Raw genomic sequence first — 19160 nt, forward strand, 5'->3', positions numbered from 1 at the left:
GGAGGAGGAGGGGGGGGGTGTCGGAATGACTGTAATAGGTGCTCGCTAACTCCGTTGAACCACAAACAACGTGTTAATGGTTTTATCCTATTGTATGTCTTGGTGGGGGGGGGGGGGGTGCGAGAGAGCGGTGGCGCAATGGTCAGCGCACTGCGCTACGAACCTGGCGGCCAGAGTTCCATTCGCGGTCGCGGAAATGAATCTGTGGCGAGTGATATTACAACCGGTCGTGGACCTCACTTAAGTCGCCGATCAGCTTTTAAATGAGGACTTGATGTTGTGGGTAAACGTCAGCACTGGGAAGACAAATGCGGTCGAGTGTGGTGCTTGCTGGCCATGCCATTCCCTCTCGCATCGCATCGGCCTTGATAGATGTTCCCTACCAGCACTTAGCCACAACAGTCAAATAACGCGGCTGCACGTGAAATGTTTGCCAATGTATAACTCTTGCCTGTATAATGTGCGTGTCTTTAACCGCCAGTGGCTGGATTACAGCAATTAATGAAATTTCTCCGATGACATCATTGTGATTTCAGTGTGTCCGTGGGTCTTATGTGAAATTTAGTAGGAAGACAAGTGGCACACGTGGCATTGAACCTGGCCTGCTTTACTCTTAGGCAAACCCAGTCGAAACATTCGTATGAACCGCGATTGCCATAAACATGAATTACATAACCACCTCGGTAGGCAAACAAGCATGTAGCTGCTTGTCCCACTACAGTCTCGTTTGACGTGGTGGTGATCGCCTGTAATAAGCACTTGCTTGTCAACGCTTTTACCAACAAGTCTGTGTATAGAGTTGTCACTAACGCCACTTTTACTACAAATACTGGCTATTTAAACCCCGTGGCTTTTGAAAAATGAAGTTGTATTTCAGAAAGAATTCGGATGAGGCTGAAGGTTAAAGTCTCATTTACCAATATTCGTATGAATGAACGATGCCATGCTGGCCTGTCCATTGACTGAAGCAGAAATACGTGATTGGTGTTAGGGTCAGTGCTCGGGAAATCCATAATATAACTATAACCAGGTCAGTATCTTACGGGAGTAATACGTTAGTTTACTCTCATTATCTCAAAAGGACTTGTGGTACATGATAAAGCGTAAGTTCTGAAGAGCCTTACATTTTTTATAACGGCATTCTTTCTTTACCCTCGTGGTTTAAATATGGTTAGTTTAATGCGTAATAATTGAAGGGGCCGCATTAGTTTTTGCATTAAGCTTTCTTAGGCCACACAATGAAGTATTACGCACATTTAAGTGTACATACCTTAATTGTTATCATACCTTTCAGTATGAATTTGTATGCATTAACTATATTGATTTTAATTAGTATTTCAGATATTCCTCTGTGGATATCGTGTGTTTTATTGAAGGAGCTTCAACTTGCTGGTGGAAAGCGCAGCACCTGTAATGTTGCAGATGGTTATTCCAAATTATGTATGATGTAGATCCATTGTCTTTTACCTGAATTACAATGCCAAATCCATAACATATCTACAGTATTGGTCTTAGTGGTAGGCATACATATCTTTATATTGACTTGGAGACTGTTTTCAATATGAAGCACAGTATATGCAGTAAACAACCGCTTGCGTACGTGACAGCACATCAGAAAAATAATGGAAAAGCACATTTGATGAAATGCCAAGGTAGTGGTATTGCTGAGCTGTTGTCGTTTAAGGAAATTAGAATGGAGCCGTATCTCTACCTCCTTAACTAATGGCTTCAGTGTAAAGGGTGCCGTGCAGTCTCATTTATGTTGATGAGCACATTGTTGATAATACATCACATTCAACAACTACTTTCGCAAATATATTAATTTACATTCCTGGCTCAAAAATTTTAATGTCCATGGTAAGTAGCTGGAAGGTGCTATTTGACAGTTTTAACACCAACAGCATAGCAAAATTAAGTTTTGGCATTTATCCTATACACTACTAGCGTTTTGCCCATCCTAGGACGGAAGCTGTAATATTTACGAAAAAATCTAGCAGAGTATAATTGTATCTTGTGTAAATTTAATGGCAGTGAATCTTGCACAAGAGAATGTCATCAAACACGACACTTCATTTCACTGTAGCACTGTATTAATGGCAGTGAATCTTGCACAAAACTACGTCATCAAACACTTCACTGAATTTCACCGTAGTACTGTATTAATGGCAGTGATGCTTGCACAAAATGTCATAAAACACCTCACTTCATGTCACAGTAGCACTTTATTTAACTGATCTTCAATTAGTCTTTTGCCCGCCCTAGGACGGAAGATGTAATATTAAAGATGTACATTTACGTTTTATTGCGTGATTGTACATTCTTTTAGGAATTGTTGCACGTAAATACATTTTTCTTAACTTAAAAATGAAACCTTGGTATATGATATTTTGTGTGAATCTCTTGTACTGTCTTAATGGCAGTGATTCTTGCACAAAACTACGTCATAAAACACCTCACTTCATGTCACTGTAGCACTGCATTTAACTCGCCTTCAATTAGTTAAAAATCACTGCTCTGATACATTATTTTCTTCAGCTTTCGCTCGATGAGGTTGTAATCAATTTGAATTCGATACAATGTCTGACAAATCACATAAATGTATACATTTTATCATAATTTAGAAGCAAAAATTAGACTTGCCTTTTGTTTCAAGCGCTGAAGAAATAAAGACACCAAATAGACTTTTTGCTGCGTAGAATAATTTATTTGATTAACTTTAAATAAAGAAACGTCAAATTGAAAGCGAATTTGCGTAAAAAAATGTCTTGCTTATGATAGTAATGACGGGGGGGGGGGGGCTTCTTTTTCAGTGACGTCACATACAGATGTAGCACTGTGCTGTGTATATTACATTTTTTACCGACACTTTCTGTAAAGAAACATCATATTTGAAGCGACTTTGCGAAGAATAATATCTTTACGCTCGACCTTCCGCGTGATTGTAAAAATACACCTGCACACGATTATTTAATTATTAATGACGGGGGGGGAGGGGGGTGCGGCATGTGGAGTGACGTCACGCGCGTTACACACATTTCTGGGCTGTTATAGTAGTAATTTGAACAGTAGGTGGACAACGTGGTTGTTAGGTGCCAAGAGGAAAATGGATATTCTAAGTATTCAAGTTCTGAGGATGACATTTGTTTTTAATCCCTCAAGCTACATGCAAATATAGTTTTTCAGCAGTAAAATTATAATGGTTTCACCTCCCATTGTGTTTATGATTGTTCATTTTTTTTTTTATCTCAGAAAAGTGCATTATTTCCCTCGCCAAACCACCACCCAGAGTACTCCTCTCCTTTGTTGGCCCTAAGCCAGTGGTGGGACAATCCACATTCTGATGGCAGGGTACAGTATCCACGGAGGATAATCACTATTTTATCGATACTGTATTTATAGAAGATTCGTTTGGCGTTGTTTTGTAAAATTAATGTTTTACTAGTATTATTAATCAAGACACAAGAACATTATACGTTTTTTACAGTTTAGTTTGGATGGAACACAAATTATGTGTTACTATTGATGTATGATATGTACCATAGATGTGTGACAGGTGTATTAAATGTTGGAGTTGAATAACTTAAATAGACCCAACACCCCAGACTTTCCAAAACAGGTTTTTTGGGTTGGGTCGTGTAAATTTATACGTCAATAAACCCGCCACCACTCGACGCAGACAATTAGTAAGGTTTGTCACGTAAACAGAACACTTTTAAAACTGCCAATTCGTTACTAGTACAGCTCACCGGTGTGTTGGAGATTAACGAATTGGCATTTTTAATAGTGTAACTTTTGTTCTTTAATTTTTGTTACAGGGTGCTATATTTTTCATGAACTAAAGTCTTAATTTAATTGTGCATATTAAGCTGCCTATTGGAAAAGCTTTCACTTTTTCTGTGTGTAGGGGCAGACAGTACTGTATTTGGATTAGGGGCTTAACGCTTGCAGCATTTAGTTGGTTTATCCATTCTGAAATAAATGACATTGGAGTAATTGGAACTGTACATCTGCACAGGTGATTGTTGTGTTCCTTCAGTTGGAAGAAAACAATTATATATACAGTGTGGATTAGTAAGAGCTACAGCTAAACCTTTATAAACAGTTGCATTTAGAGGCTTACTTCCTTTTTTTCTCCACCTGATGACGACCGCTTGTGGTGCGATCGAAACGTCGTGAGTTTTAGGTTTAAATTTTTTTTTAGTTTTTTCTACGTGACTTTACCGAAAGAACCAAAGAATATGAATTCCTGCAGTCACGAAAGTTCACATTTATATGAATGGGAAATATTGTTGTGCTTCATGCAGTGTTATATCCAGAAATGCTTCTCTTCTTTGGATGTGGTGTCTCATGTTTGAAGTGCAGCTGAAAATAAATGCATAGCATGTTAAGTAATTTCATGGTGTGATTTTTATACTTGCCATTCATATTTAATGTTGTTTTTTTAGTTGCATCATTGTGGCAAGCTTCACTACATTTTATTACGTCTTTAATTGAGTTATTGCATAATAAATAAGTTATATCAATGACATGGATCAGAAACATGGTTATTCATGAAGAAATTTAGTAAACTTGGAAGTGTTCAGAGAAGCGTGAAAAATTGCATGCTTGGAATTACAAACGCCGGGCTACAGCCCAGCCAGTCAGCCCGCCTGTCACACAACCGCCAGGCTACAGCCCAGCCAGTCAACCTTCCCGCCCGCCCCGCAAACCACCTGCGCCTGCCCCATCGCAGCAAGTTTAATGACAATATTAGTTTACACTTGTAAATGATTATTATTGCATCTGTAATATCCCACCAATGTGCCACCACCGCCGTGTATGTAAAGCAGAAGAAAAAAAAAACAGAACCTGCAGGGTAAACGGCCAACACGAGGCATGGTGTAAAGGCCAATTTAGAAAGATGAGTTTTCAAGATTATTTCAATTATTTAGATTATTTTAAAATTGCATGCTTGGAATTAAATTAAGAAACAGAAAAAGAAGAATCAGAGAACATACGCAGGTTTAAAACGCATAACACGGCGCTTGAAAGGATGATTGCTGACGTTCAAGAATAATTACATAGTGGTGGCCAAGGAATGTAGCACATCTGAGTGTCGACTGGGGAGCTAGATCAGAGGTTGCAATCGGGTACCCGTACCCAATCGGGTACCCGTACCCTACCCGGCCGGGTACGGGTACCCGTTTGCGACCCTGGTGCGGCCGGGTACGGGTACGGGTAGGCCGTGAGTCACTGGTGAGTAACCGTTTGTCACTCATTTCCCAACGTCTTGTCTCTTCTCACAATTCAGGTTCCTAGAATCAACCCACCCGCGCCTGCAACATGGCTTCATCCCGGAGGTCGCAATCGGGTACCCGTACCCTACCCGTACCCGGCCGGGTACAGGTAGCCGGGTATCGGGTAGGGTACGGGTACCCGTTTGCGACCCTGGTGCGGCCGGGTACGGGTAAGGAATCAAAACCCGTTTGCGACCTCTGAGCTAGATTAAATAATCTCATGCAGATGTGTAGGTGGATTATTACACCCCGAGGTCACAAGAGGATAGCGACTTGTGGAGGCCTTCATCCAGCCATGGACTTGAGCATGGCCAATAATAATATAGTGTGTGAAAGCACCTGTTTGCACTCGTGTTTGCGTAGTATTTTTTTAAGTGCCCACAATAAACATCTCGTTGTACTCAAATATAGTTTGGAAAATTGTTGTGTTGTTGTTTGGAGGTTAAACAGCATGAGGTAAATGTTGCTGCTTTCGTGAAATTACATAAAAAAATAACATCTGATTAAATAAACAGTTGATTTCCTGTCACTGCGAGGAAAGAAAGAACTTGACGTTTTGGCTCGCTGGCCTTAACAATATTTCCTTTTCAAGATAACACAGCATGCACACACAGCATTGTGCCTGCCTTTGCATTCATGATAATTTTCGATTTAAAGCTTTCGTGACTGCAGGGATTCATCTTCTTGGTTCTTTCGGTAAAGTCACGTAGAAGGGAAGTAATAAAATAATACCGAAATACCGAAAGAACCAAGAATCATGATAATTTGTCCAACAATATTTTACCATCGGTTATGTCCTTTTGTTTTTTATCAAAATTGTCTGGCTTTTAAAACATAAATTGACATTTTAATGTTTGCTAATCATGGAACATATATATAAAAAACCGAACTATTTCATTAAACTTCAGTATGTCTTTTCATGTCCTGGAAAAGACATTTACAGCTATCTGGAATATTGTGTATTGAGTGGGCAAACTAGCTTACAGTTTCAAATTACTGCCCTTAGCCAAAACATATTTTTCTGCATTGTAAATGTTTTGGTTTCCAGACTTTAAAGCAAAATATTTATTTCACAAGCACTTATATTTACTGAACAATGTAAAACATACAAGTCGAGAGATTACCAAATTTGACACGTCAGCAGTGACACATGCTATGTCATCCTGTAATCAGTGCTGTGCACCATGTATTCATGATTGCACATACACGAATGTCACACACAGCTGGACAGGTTTCACATCAGTCATATGATAGGGAAATACAAACATGTATTCTTTGTTAATCTTCTCTGCCCTTTGTTGTTGCAGGATAGGCCTGGGGCTTTTGGAAAAACGTACCAACCATGGACAAGGGTGTTGTGGAAGATTGGCTTTCAGAGTTCAAGGTACAAATATACATACATGTGGGCCTCCATGTATTTTTGCAAAATATCTGGTCATTTGTTAATGAAGTGAAAAAAAAGAGAAGCAGGCTGTTCTCACCCTGGGTGTGCCAGGCGGTGGTGGATATGTACGCCTGTAATCCAGCACAGGACACGAGGTTGGTGGGTCTCACACATGTTGTGAAACTCCCTTCCTATGGGTGTTGAGGTGCCCATACATTGGCTCGCGAGGAGAAGGCAGTACAGCAATTGGACTAATTTCCATCTGTTTATGCCCTCTGGTGTGTGAGGTTTCTCCAGGTGTTCTGGTTTCCTCCCACTTGTATTAACAGTCTTTGATTAGCTTAAAACATATTATAAAAAACACTCAATGCAGGAACTCTTGGAAAAGAGTCCTATAACTCTGTGTGGCTTTCATGGATAAGTAAAAAAAAATCTTCAAAATTATGGAGCCAATTTTTTTTCTGCTGCAATCCCTTGTGGTTGATAATGAAAAATAACATACAGATCACATTTTTTATACGAAATTTACAAACAGGTTTCTTAGATCCTGTCACTATTCTAAGTGCTATAGCTTTTTAGCATTTATCAACAGCCTTAGTTTGTAAAATCATAATGGGAAAACATTGAGAAAGTAAGTTTCGGCTTTGTCATTGCTTGACCTTGTTATCCAAGTGTTTTTTTTTTTAGTGGAATTATTGGTTAAAAATTTTACTCGGTGGTGTTTTTCCCAAGAATTGTAATGGAAGTGAAATCTTCCTCTCTAATGTGTCTCTACAGGCTCTACCAGAATCCTCAATCTCCAGCTATGCAGTGACAGTCCATCAGAAAACAGCTCTCGTGTCTGCACTTTACAAAGTGATAGGAGCGCTAAACAGCGAAGTATGAAGGAGCAGAAAGTGCACCACGCAGACATAATACTTTTTACATTACCCTTTCTGTCATCAAACGATACTTGATTAATGTTTTCTACTTGGTCATCTGTGTACAGCAATGAAAACTTGAACATTTCAAGCTAGCATTATCAATCTCACTATGTTTAGAATAAAAAAAAATTACCCTGAATAATTCTCAGTAACTTAAAAATAACATGGCATAAATAGCAATTATACTTAGAAATGTTTAATTGTTGTACAATTTCCTTAGTGGCCCTTGGCCACTGACGGAGATGAGCATAGACCTCTTATCCATTTGGGCAAATAGATGCTCAGTTTTAAAATGTATTTCTTTTAAACTAAAGATGTTGCTAAACATTTGTAAATTGAGGAAATCGAATAATTTACAGTGGTATTTTAAACACAAAATGGAATGACAAACTGTCAACGCTACATTAAAACCAAAAGTGATGCTTTTGCCATCTCATTTTTCTCGTTTTACAGCTGCTGGAGCCCGTGTGCCACCAGTTGTTCGAGTTTGTGCGCAGTGGTGAGGCTCGCCTGCGCCACTTTGCCCTGCAGTTCTTGCCAGCGCTCATCAGCCGGTACCTGGCGGGCAGCGCGCCTTATGGCCTCCGTGTGCAAAGCCACGGCTGTGTGGATGCCCTGCTGCTGGGCCTCTATAACCTGGTGAGGAGTCATGCTGTGTGCACATAGGCTTTATGAACTGCATGTGCATTCATGACAACATGCATTCATAAAGCCAACGTGCACACAGCATGGTATGAATGCACATGCAGTTCAAAATATGGCAACAGCTGGCCATTCCCGTATGATGTTTAGTATCACCACACGTGGTATATTGTGTAATATTTGTGTATCATGCATGTTTAAATATTTTATTAACTTATTCATTTTATTATCTGCAACTATTTTTTCAATATGTTAACACATTCGTAACATTATTTCATTGTAGTGTAGCGACATTGATCCATGAAAAAAGTATTAAGTCAATGACAGGATACGATGGTTGCATTCATAAGAGATGAAATGTAATTGTTTTCATTCTTTCTTATTCAGGAGATTGTGGAAGCTGATGGAAACAGCAAGGTGCTGGCCTTCACCATTCCCACACTTGCCAAACCTTCTCTTTACCATGAGGTGAGCCTGGTGCAATACAAAATATGTAGATATGTATAAAACAGTATTAAACACTGACCGGAGAGGTTTGATTCTAAATTTGAAGCTTCGCTCGCTAGTTATTTTGCTGTGCCTTTTTTACACCTGATGAAGGAAGCTTGTGTTGCCTCCGAAACGTCGTGATTTAATTTAGTTATTTTCATTTATTATTATTTTATCATATTTTTTTACCTACGTGACTTTACCGAAAAAACCTAAGAGTACAGAGTGGTTTGGTCATGCTTTTTATCATGCTGCTTGTGTTGATTATGTCTGCCTTTAGCCTGGGAGTTTGGGCTCCATGGCAATGATGGAAGCTGTATTGTCTGGAAGAGAGGCAGTGAGAGTTGCTTATGCTGGTCCCCTGCCACAGAGGGAAGCTTTCACTGCTCAGAACAGGTGAAACACCAGCAGTCACAGTGAAGTTCACTGCATGCATAAATGTGAGCACATACAAAGTCATAAAGCACGTTGCATTGCAGGTGCTGCATAGGGATTATGAAATTTCCATTAATGTTGTTTGTTTCGTCAGGTTTGAGGTTCTGAGTTTCCTGATGCTCTGCTACAATGCAGCCATTGCTCACATGCCTCCGTCTTCCCACCAAGCCCTGTGTCACATGTGTTCTCGGTAATGTATTTCTCTATTCTGGTAGTTTGTACCATCACCATTAGAATTCTAAACTGCTTAATGAACATAATGTATATATGTAGCTACATTGAATCGACTGGGGGATTGCTTATTTGTTTTACACTTTTCTGTCCAGGGTGTGCGTGAGTGGCTTCCCACGGCAAAAGAAAAGGTGGCGGGAGCACCGTACCAAGATATCACTGTCTCCAGAGTTCATTGTTGATCTCTTAACAGGCGTCTATTATTCTATGTATGTCACACTGCAGTCGCATATCACTTTTCGACTGTAATTTTAAAATATGCATAAGCTTCATTGAAGGTCACCTGCTCATCGCTTGTATGCAATGCTGAGTAATAATGTGGGTACACTGACTTTTGGTTTTGCAGATATAATGGACAATGGGAATTGGGACAGGAGGCCTTGGATGATGTGCTGTATCGAGCTCAGCTGGAGCTATATACTGAGCCATTGCTGGTGAGCCCTCACTACAAAATGAGTCACTCACCATTGCAAAGTATTTGCACAATTTGACGATTGTTTTCATCTTTCACTCGTCTTAAGGTGGGAAATGCAATGCGCAGCTCGCTGAAGAACAGCACGCCTGAAACCATTCATCAGGGACAGCAGTGCATACAGGTGGACGTCACGCCTACCTTCCGCAGGCTGTCTCGTGGCGCCGTAACCAGCGCGTCCATACGCCGTCACCGCTGGCGGAAGGATGGTCAGGAACATTTCATATCACCATTGTTTACACTCGTGCCCATATATTTATCGGCTGACCTAGCACTTGCATGGTTTAGTTCATGTCATGGAAAGGCAGTTTTCATCGATTTTTGGTGAAAGAAAAACTGGTCACCTATAGCAAATGCCTTGAATTAGTAATTTTTTGTGATACATGGCATGAAACTGCCCCATAACATTGGTATTAGGGGTCCTGAATGTATTTTTGTTTGATTGCGTTTTAAGTTGCATGCAAGGAACTGTCCACCTAATTTTGCATTTAAATTGTCTTTGGGTCCTGTGTGTGCAGTGCTGGAAGAGCAATCCACAGAAGACAGTCTGCAGGTTGTAGAGGCTGATGAAGGATTTTCTTCACTAGCGTCAACTTCCAGCCATTCTGCTTCAGCCAGCACAAGCAAATCATTTGCTCAAAAATCCAGCACACGGAAAGTAGAAATAGTGAGTAACTGGGTAGGCCGAGGCGAAAAGGGTAGCAAGGGTAAAATAAAAAATTCACCTCTGGCCTCTCGGCATGATACTAAGCCAGCAATTACAGATTTAGTAGCAGATTCCATTTCACACTTTAAAGGTTTAGGTGAAAAAGATGAACATTTACCCTTGCTAGGACTTACAGCAGCAGCAGGCCAAACCAGGAAGTGTTTTCCTCCATTGGCAGGCCACGGGTCCTCTCCCCACTCAAAGTCAGATGCCAGTGAGGCAGCTACTGAGACGAGTTACTTACAGCAAGACAGCATATCAGGGACAGCAGATACAGAAACGCAGAGAGTGAACCCGAGTCTCAGCATGTCCACACTAAAGCCAAGGGAGTTTAGTTTGAGTTCTGAATCTGCTGCCATCCATTCATGTGAGCATAATTTAAGTGGCGCCAATGCTTCTGACCCACTGCTGAGAGCTACCGACGACATGCAGGAAGGAAGCAGCGAGATGAACACTGAGAATGTGGGGCTTCTGTCTTCCAGCAGCCTGCAGGATGTGAGTTTGGAACTTGTCGAGTTCTCTCCCAGCCACCAGCTCAACCAACAAGCTCGCTCACCAAGCTTGAATGCTCATCTCATCACTTAAGTTTAATAGTTTAGCTGATGTAATATTAGATTGTTTTTATTATATGGAAACGGAGGCAATCCTCTCGCCCATCCATTATTGCTTTGCCACCAACAACATTGTACTCACCTGGTTTGATATACCAGATGGGACAGAATATATATTGTACGTCAGTGTTAGAGTAAATCCATGGTGCATTTGTGTCCAGCCTACTGGATCCTTGACCTCTAAATCTTGTGGTTTAGCCGTGATTAGCAGTGGTGGCTTTGCTTTTCAACTTTAGTTATATTAAGGTGCATAATTTTTAATTTTTGTTAAGTTATGTATTTCCAATCAGCCTCAACCTCTACCTCTTTGTAATATCATTATAGTTGCTTGTATATTGCCAGATCTTGCCACGTTGAAAGAAAGCTGAGATACGTTCGCATTGGCTTGGTAAGGTGCCATAGTTAAATGACCTTTATTCCAATTACACTGTCTATTTCGAGTTTGTGTGGTAATCGTCATCTGAAGCGGTTGTGGAGATCAGGTACACAAAGTGTAATTTTACCTGTTCTCGTTATTGGTCTTCCACGTGTAAGCCTTAAGTCAGTTGTGTATATTGATAATGTATTTGGGTATTGTTTCCAATATTTTATTGTTCTGTAACATACAACGTAGAAAAGTAACTCCTTAAACATTCCCAAACCGAAATTATTTTCATAAACATTCTCACCTTTGTACTGTAATTTTCTTTTTTGTGAGTGTTTGAAAGTAGAATTTAAATATAACCCAAAGTAAAAGTATTCATTTAACGCAATTACAAGTCCTATTAGCGATTGTGATCATTTTGAATGTGTAAGGAAATTGTCAAGGAGTAATGCAATCCCAATACTATGTTACAAATGCACTGAATGTAAATGTTTTGATGCACTGTATAGCTATTATCCATTCCTTTATTTTATTGTTTACAGGCAGTGGTTGTCACACTATAAGCAATGCATAATATACATGCTTTACTGGATTGTATAGGCAAACAGTTGTGTTTGTGAACAAAGTGTCATCAACCTTTATTTATTGTGCATTTATTTATCAGTAGCACTTTTGGGTTTTTGATTTGTCAATGTTTTAACCTAGCAAATGAATTAACATATTTTGGCATTCAATGTATACTCTAATTTGTCAACGTTGATATATACAAGATAATTATTTAGACTGCACAGTCTAGAGGTTGGTATTTTGATCAGTTATTAAAATTATTTGTGCAAGAAAATTATATTGTCATGTTAAATTAGTGAAACCCCTTCATTTGATTTCACCAATCTCTTTTGCAATAAGAGTATAAATGTAACGAATTTAAAATTACATTTTAAAGAACTACACTACTGTGTTTGGGAAACCTGATATTTAGGCTTGTATGTATATTCTGTAACTATCTCTGATTCATCTGTTGAAAATTAAAGCTTTTTGTGAAAGTAGAATATATAAACTTGCATAATTGATTACTTGTGGAAAAAAATGCCTTCCTGGCTTCATGTCAAAAGATTTCCGGAAGTGCAATTTGAATCAGGACTTCGAGACAGTGGTAAGGCAAGCGTGAAAATAATGCACAATACACGATGAAATGAAGCTATAATTTTATTTCACAATTATGGAGAACTGCTGACAGTTTTGTTATATTTCAGTACAGTACAATGCTCAATGTTATCTGTGTACACGTGTCGCCGGTGATGAATTAGTGATGTCCTCCCTTGTTGGGTGGAAAAACGGTGTACTCGACAGCCAGGGCCACCGCAAATGCTGCAAAGCCATACTTGAAGCCCTTGAAGACAACTTTCCAAAACGTAGGTGGGTTGGCAAACGACCCACTGTATCGCCATGCTTCATTGCTGCAAAGAGAATACAGAGCACATCATTGGCATGTCAGAGTGTGAGCTGTGTGTACTCTATTTGGCAAAGATATATTGCTTTACAAATTAGACTGTAGTACAGTTACATTTCAAATGGTTTCAAATATGATTTTGGGAGAATCCAGAACATCAATGTTCTTTATTAAGATGATAAAGTGGAAGCCTTCAGCCAGCAGTAAATAGACGGCTGTTTTTGAACAGTTTACGCCAAAAGTGCAGTAAAATTACGTCAAAGGCGAAGATTGGCACATCCCAAAGACTAAGTTACGACTGAGCATCACTTAACCCAACAAGGCCTTTTGAGACTCATTCTCAGCTCCCTTTCTGAAATTTGTCAAAAGTTTCTCTTGCCATTTTTGTTAAAGGAGAAACCCCAACTGGGAATTACACTCGTGGGTTTGCTTAATTGAGCTTGAAGTGCATTATGTAATGCATGTAATGCACTCATAATGGCAACACATTACAAAGTAGACTTGGGTATTAATCATGTCTTGGTAGAAATGCTTTTGCCATTTGCATTTTACCCGAGGGAAAATTCACTTAACTATACTTAAAGGTTTTTAAACCGGATAAATTAGGCTGGAATCCGGTACAACGCTAGAAATAAAGTCAAACGTCAAATTAATATTTTAAAACACTATTACACTGAATAACTTGCACCTGGCGCCAAATATGCCGTCGGCTCATTCGACGTCGCAACACATGGAAGATATCACGCTTTTGTTTGGTGTATTACTGTACATAGAATCTATATAAATACCTTAATATGAATGTCCCAAAAACCTCTAGGGTACTTCCCGACAAGGTATAAAGCTGAAATTTGGCCCCCAATTTTCGATTTAAGTTGCCTCATAAAAGTGCCCCGTGAAAATGTTTGTCAGTCAGAAACCGTTTAAAATATAAGATTGCGTTTTTTTTCTCCCTTTGATCGAGCGTTGAACAGCAACTAAAATTAATGCTCTTCAATACGACGTTTCGATCGCAACACAAGCAACCGTGTTCAGGTGGGAGAGAAGACGATTGTTTGTGTGGCGATCGAAACGTCGTAATCTATTTTCTTTTCTACCTACGAGAACCATTGCTCTATATTTTATTGGCTTTAAGATATTTCGGATTAACAAAACAATACACATTTTAGGATGTTCAAATCTGAATAATAAAAACACGGTCCAAGATAGGAGCTTCCCCTCTTAGGGTTAAGTTCATTTGTGTTCTTTTTAATAAAAAAAAAGAACGGAATCTAAATTGAGAGGTTTCCGATGGGTAGTCTTTAAGTTGAATCAAGTCAACACTTTGTTTTTTTGTGGAAAAAAAAAACAGTGTCTGATCGTAGATAAAACAGTAAAACAATCGCATCAGGTTCATTATATTTCTTTAAAACTTTTGCCTGGCGAAGACAGGCTTTATGAACTAGAATAACATAATCTTGATATAGAAATGAAAGTCTGTTCCGAATAGAAATCCACAACGTTCAAGCTATCGTCACCAAGCTTTGGCAGGGTTACCTTTTAAAGCCCCGCGGAAAACCTTAGGTACATGGCGAGCCGACGGTTAATATAGGGGGCCCGGAGCCCCCCAAACGGCACCCCACACGCTCCCAGGGACGTCACCATCCCTAACCCAGCACATTAACCTGCCCCCCCACCCCAATCAAGTTTAACTAACAATTGCCCCAAAACCCGTTGATTTAAATTAATGGTCAACCTCCATGAGCACGCCCGTCGTCTTTCCGTGCGAGGCAAATGACATAATTCACGCTTCAAAAAAAGCTTCGGTATATATCGTAGCCTCATTGTGGCACGTTATATTATACATTTATTACAGGCCCCGTGGCACAGCAAAATCTTAACAGTTGCTGGAACGCGCCAGTGACTCCCTCCTTCCGAATGCAGTGACTCGGCCAGATTTGAAGCTTTCGTGACTGCAATGATTCATACTTTCATACTTTAACGAAAAAACAAAGAGTATGTGACTAAGACACTTTACATTCACAAACGCCATCCGCAAGCAACTGGGCAACGCTCGGTATTTCCTGCTAGTGGCGTATCAGTATAATAATGTACAACATGTACAACTCAAAGGTGAGTATTTTAACCAATACCTGAAAGTAGGTGGTAAGAGGGGGAATCCGGTAATTCCCCCCCCCAATAGATTTCAATTCACACGCTAGAACCCACGCTTTCATAAGCGGTTTCTGTCTGCATCGTGAATAAATATCACTTTAGTCAGAGGGAATTTCCCCTTTCTTGTATGGGGGCACAGTTATATCGCAGGATTACTATGCTGCATAATTAATATTTTGTGATGAGATAATTGTACTCTTCAAACAATGTTGATATGAATGAGCTGTCCCGAGACTACACGACTCATCATGATTCACCACAACCAACCACCATCTCCCCGTTACTACCGCGACACAAACAAACCCAGGGGGGACGACATCCTTTCGACGACCGTCATCACCATTCTTAGCAACTGGACATTGGGCCCCCATAGGTGCTTACCCCCCTACCATAAACTTCAACGTCGTTTCGACATGACCACATCGGCTACCACGAGCCTGGTTACACATCCACCACTGTCTGCAGCCGACACAGCAACCAACATAAAGGCCCCCCCCCCCCCCCCCCCCCTATGAGGGCCGTATCAACAACCATCATGTGAGCTCCCCTCAGCTACCTGACATGGATCCCCAACGCTACAAACCCCTCTACGATCCCCCTAAATGACCGCTACAAACCCCTCTACGATCCCCCTAAATGACCGCGTCAAACCTTCCCACGTCTTTGGGCAAGGGGGGGGGCGCTTCGGAATTCAACAGCCGCGTGGCTCTTCCCTTGGTTCCGAATGTCTTTCACTGCTCGCCGTGGGGTCCCCGTGATCCCCGTCCCTGTGTGCCCCGTGGATCCCCGTTGGGCAGTGGAGGAAGAGGAGGAGGAGGGGGGTGGTGGTGGTGTGGATTTGGTCTCTAACCGGAGCCAAGGATCCCGCAGGCCACGCTTCGCCAGCCGCTGCTGCACGACCTCCAGCGGCGTCCCCTCCACCTTCCACGTCTTCCAGTCCGGCATGTCCACGCCGGGCACGTTCCCGCGGACCCCGTGGGCCTCGTGGGCCCCGTGGGCCGCCTCGTGTCCGTGAGCCATGGGCGTCTCAGACAAGAGAATGAAGACGGTGCGGAGGAGTCAGAAGCCGGTGCGGAGGACGAGGAGGTCACGCCGAGGCCTTCCCCCTCGGTGGCGGTGTTGGTGGTGGTGACGTCGCTATGCGGACGCAGCGCTGTGATTCGTCGTCCGACACATTCGCCACTCAATGCGGCGCTGTGATTCGTCGCCAGCCTCATTCGCCACCCATTGCAGCGATGCGGACGCAGCGCAGTGATTCGTCGCCCGCCACATTCGCCATCTCGTCGCAGCGCTGTCACGAAGCGGCAAGGGGTGTGCGTGGGGCTTCACACTCGACGCGGTTCGTCTGAAATAACCTTGTGTGTTGTATGTGTTGTGTGTGTGGGAGGCGTGAAGGACGCTGCTTCTGTGCGGTTGGAGGCAGTCACCCACAAGCAACAACGGAGGAGCGGCGACGGCGGCGCTCACAACAACGAGCGGAGGCGCCGGGCGGATAAAATGCGGCGGAGTTGGCACCGGTGGTTGTGCCACCTACCGCTTGTCTCGCTCTGGGTCTGTCCCGAGACCTCCTGCCAGCCAGACTTGGACACTTCACGTGATAGCCTCAATAGTGCACCTAGCCTGGCACAGGCACCGTGGGGACGTCACCGTCACTTGGTAATATACATAACACATGTTATGTATATATCGTTTATTGTAAAATTTCAATCACAGTTCCTCTGATCTCTGTTACATTGTTTTTATAGCTTTATTTTGGTGATTTTGAAAACGTTTTGGTTTAGCCATGTTTGTTTGTTGTAGTACAGAGTTCGACTAATAACTTTAATCTAAATTGGCTTATGGTTATTGTTTGACTTGCATCCCACTGGGATTTTTGCACACAGTGTTGATATTCGGTGCTTTTTCTGGAAGACTTGCTGTTTTTTTCCTGGATTCTTCTGTTGCTTTAAGATGTTTTCTTGTTCATCTTTTTGTTTGTTGCGGTTGCACCCGATTCAAGAGCCGAATGGCTCACAGGGCTATACCTAATAAATGAAACTACAAAACTGGTGGCGAATGGTGCGGGCTATTGGTATTGGTGAGCACCAATCACCATCTCGAGGTGGGGGACTTCCCTTCCACTCCTTGCGGCGGTAGTAGCGGTGCAGCTCTGCGCTGCTGAGAACCTGGTGACCCGAGTTCGATTCCCGCTCACGGCCAACATCGGTGACGATTATCTGAACCAGTCCTGGGCCTCCCCTAGGTCGACTCAGCCTCAAATTAGTGTGCGGTGCGTAAAAAATATCGCCACTGGGGAGACAAAGGCGGCCGGGCGTGTTGCTGTGCCACCCACCCCCTCGTGTGCCGGTCTGGTCATAGGTGCTCGCGAACAACACTTGACCCAACCTGCCGCTCTTGAAATGGTGTTTTTTTTACCGAATTCGGAAATAATGGCCCCTGTTAATCTGGTTGCTGATCCCTGAACTGGGGAAATCCAGTTCACCATGGAATACAGTTTACCATGGAGTCCAGTTTGCCATGAGGTCCAATTTACCATGGAGTCCAGTTTGCCATGAGGTCCAGTTTGCCAGGTCACCATGGAGTCCAGTTCACCATGGGATTCCAGTTCACCATGGAGTTCAGTTCACCGTGGAGTTCAGTTCACCATGGAGTTCAGTTCACCATGGGAGACCAGTTTACCATGGGAGACCAGTTTACCATGGAGTCCAGTTCACAGTGGGAGTCCAGTTACCATGGGCAGGGGTCGGCGACCTGCGGCTTATTAAGGATTTTTTCGTGACGTTATTAAAGACTGTCTTGTATCCACATTGTATTGCGGCTCTTTAAAATGTATCGATTTTTTTTACCGAATTAGGAACAAATGACTTGTTATTGTGTTTGCCGACCCCTGGGGTGTAGGCAGTGGCATCACACGTGCCAGATGTATGAGTACAAAGCTATGTCTTTTACACATTCTGCAGAGTGTGGAGTCAAGAGACCCAGAGGGTTGATCATGTGGAAGAACGACCCTTTTTATATTTTAAGAGAAGTGAGATCGAGAGACCATGTATTTATGAGCAAATGTTTCTTACATACACTTTCGATTCTTGGAATTATGGTCAGAGTACTAGTTGTGGAGTTGCGTTTCGTTGCGGGGATTTCCTATCCGCCCCCCCGCTTTCATATTCAGTGGTACCTGAATTGTCATATTCTTAATTCTAGATTTGAAGCTTTCGTGACTGCAAGGATTCATATTCTTAGGTTTTTTCGGTAAAGTCACGTAGGTAAAACATCAAAATTAATGAAAATGAAATAAAACAAAAATCACGACGTTTCGGAGGCGAGCTTCATCCAGCAGTGGGAGAGCTTCATCCAGCAGTGGATTTGATGTAGAAAGGATGGTTGCAGCAATCACGAGTTTGGTTCAATCGCGAGTCTTGTTCATTCTCTTTGCTATGCAAACAGCTTTTTTAGCAACGTAACGTGTTGTTTAATTTAAGCATACAGTATGCCTCGTATGTGATGCAGTGATTGTCCCTTACTTTATGGACAAGTAATAACATAGAAACGGAATCACGGGTGGATTTGGAACTTAAACAAATGCATTAAAGCGGGTGTGCAAGAGTAAATAATCTGTATCACCTTCAAATATTCCAAAGTTGAATGTTGGAGACTTTCTAATGTGAATGAACTTTGTCTACATAGGTTCAGCACCACCTTTGGAGCAACAATAATCACACGCGTCAAGTGTTTCATTTCGCATAACTGTTTTAAAATATTTGATAACTTAAAATGTTGAACTGGTGAGAATTTTGTGATTTTTATTTTATTTTTATTTTACTTTTATTAATTTTAATTAAAAAAATTTACCTACGTGACTTTACTGACAAAAAACCTAAGAATATGAATCATTGCAGTCACGAAAGCTTCAAATCTAGAATGTTGAATTTGTTTAACACACTTAATCGCAACAAAACGAGGCAACCAATGCTAATGTCTTCATTGATTAAAACGTTATTGTCATCGTATTTCATTCAATAGGTCTGC

The 19160-nt window shown here is 41.6% G+C and overlaps 2 protein-coding genes across 2 annotated transcripts in view; one reads left to right on the forward strand and one right to left on the reverse strand.

The window, feature by feature from the left end:
- Positions 1 to 12583, forward strand: part of LOC133344928 (hyccin 2-like) — a 22127-nt gene extending 9544 nt beyond the window's left edge. The window contains exons 3-12 of the mRNA XM_061555256.1: positions 6589 to 6660; positions 7438 to 7539; positions 8037 to 8222; positions 8613 to 8693; positions 8995 to 9110; positions 9244 to 9339; positions 9476 to 9589; positions 9727 to 9814; positions 9902 to 10061; positions 10371 to 12583. Coding sequence (XP_061411240.1) covers positions 6589 to 6660; positions 7438 to 7539; positions 8037 to 8222; positions 8613 to 8693; positions 8995 to 9110; positions 9244 to 9339; positions 9476 to 9589; positions 9727 to 9814; positions 9902 to 10061; positions 10371 to 11143 — 1788 coding nt within the window. The 3' untranslated portion in view covers positions 11144 to 12583. The remainder of the gene's footprint in view (positions 1 to 6588; positions 6661 to 7437; positions 7540 to 8036; positions 8223 to 8612; positions 8694 to 8994; positions 9111 to 9243; positions 9340 to 9475; positions 9590 to 9726; positions 9815 to 9901; positions 10062 to 10370) is intronic.
- A 143-nt stretch (positions 12584 to 12726) lies between these two features.
- On the reverse strand, positions 12727 to 16289 carry NDUFB3 (NADH:ubiquinone oxidoreductase subunit B3). Its single transcript, XM_061555435.1, has 2 exons — positions 15985 to 16289; positions 12727 to 12990 (listed from the first exon to the last, which is right to left on the reverse strand). The coding sequence occupies exons 1-2, from the start codon at positions 16152 to 16154 to the stop codon at positions 12837 to 12839; spliced, it is 324 nt and encodes a 107-aa protein (XP_061411419.1). The 5' UTR covers positions 16155 to 16289; the 3' UTR covers positions 12727 to 12836.
- Between the last annotated feature and the right edge of the window lie 2871 nt (positions 16290 to 19160).

Source organism: Lethenteron reissneri, chromosome 21, assembly GCF_015708825.2.
Source record: "Lethenteron reissneri isolate LAM-NWPU_2019-01 chromosome 21, ASM1570882v1, whole genome shotgun sequence".
NCBI classification, from domain to species: domain Eukaryota; kingdom Metazoa; phylum Chordata; class Hyperoartia; order Petromyzontiformes; family Petromyzontidae; genus Lethenteron; species Lethenteron reissneri.

Bases quoted from the DNA above. Each gene is read 5' to 3' on its own strand.
- NDUFB3 (XM_061555435.1), bottom strand. From the start codon at position 16,154: ATGGCTCACGGACACGAGGCGGCCCACGGGGCCCACGAGGCCCACGGG. The intron at 12,991-15,984 runs GTTAGAGACCAA...TTCTCTTTGCAG, and splicing joins CTGCGGGATCCTTGGCTCCG to CAATGAAGCATGGCGATACA.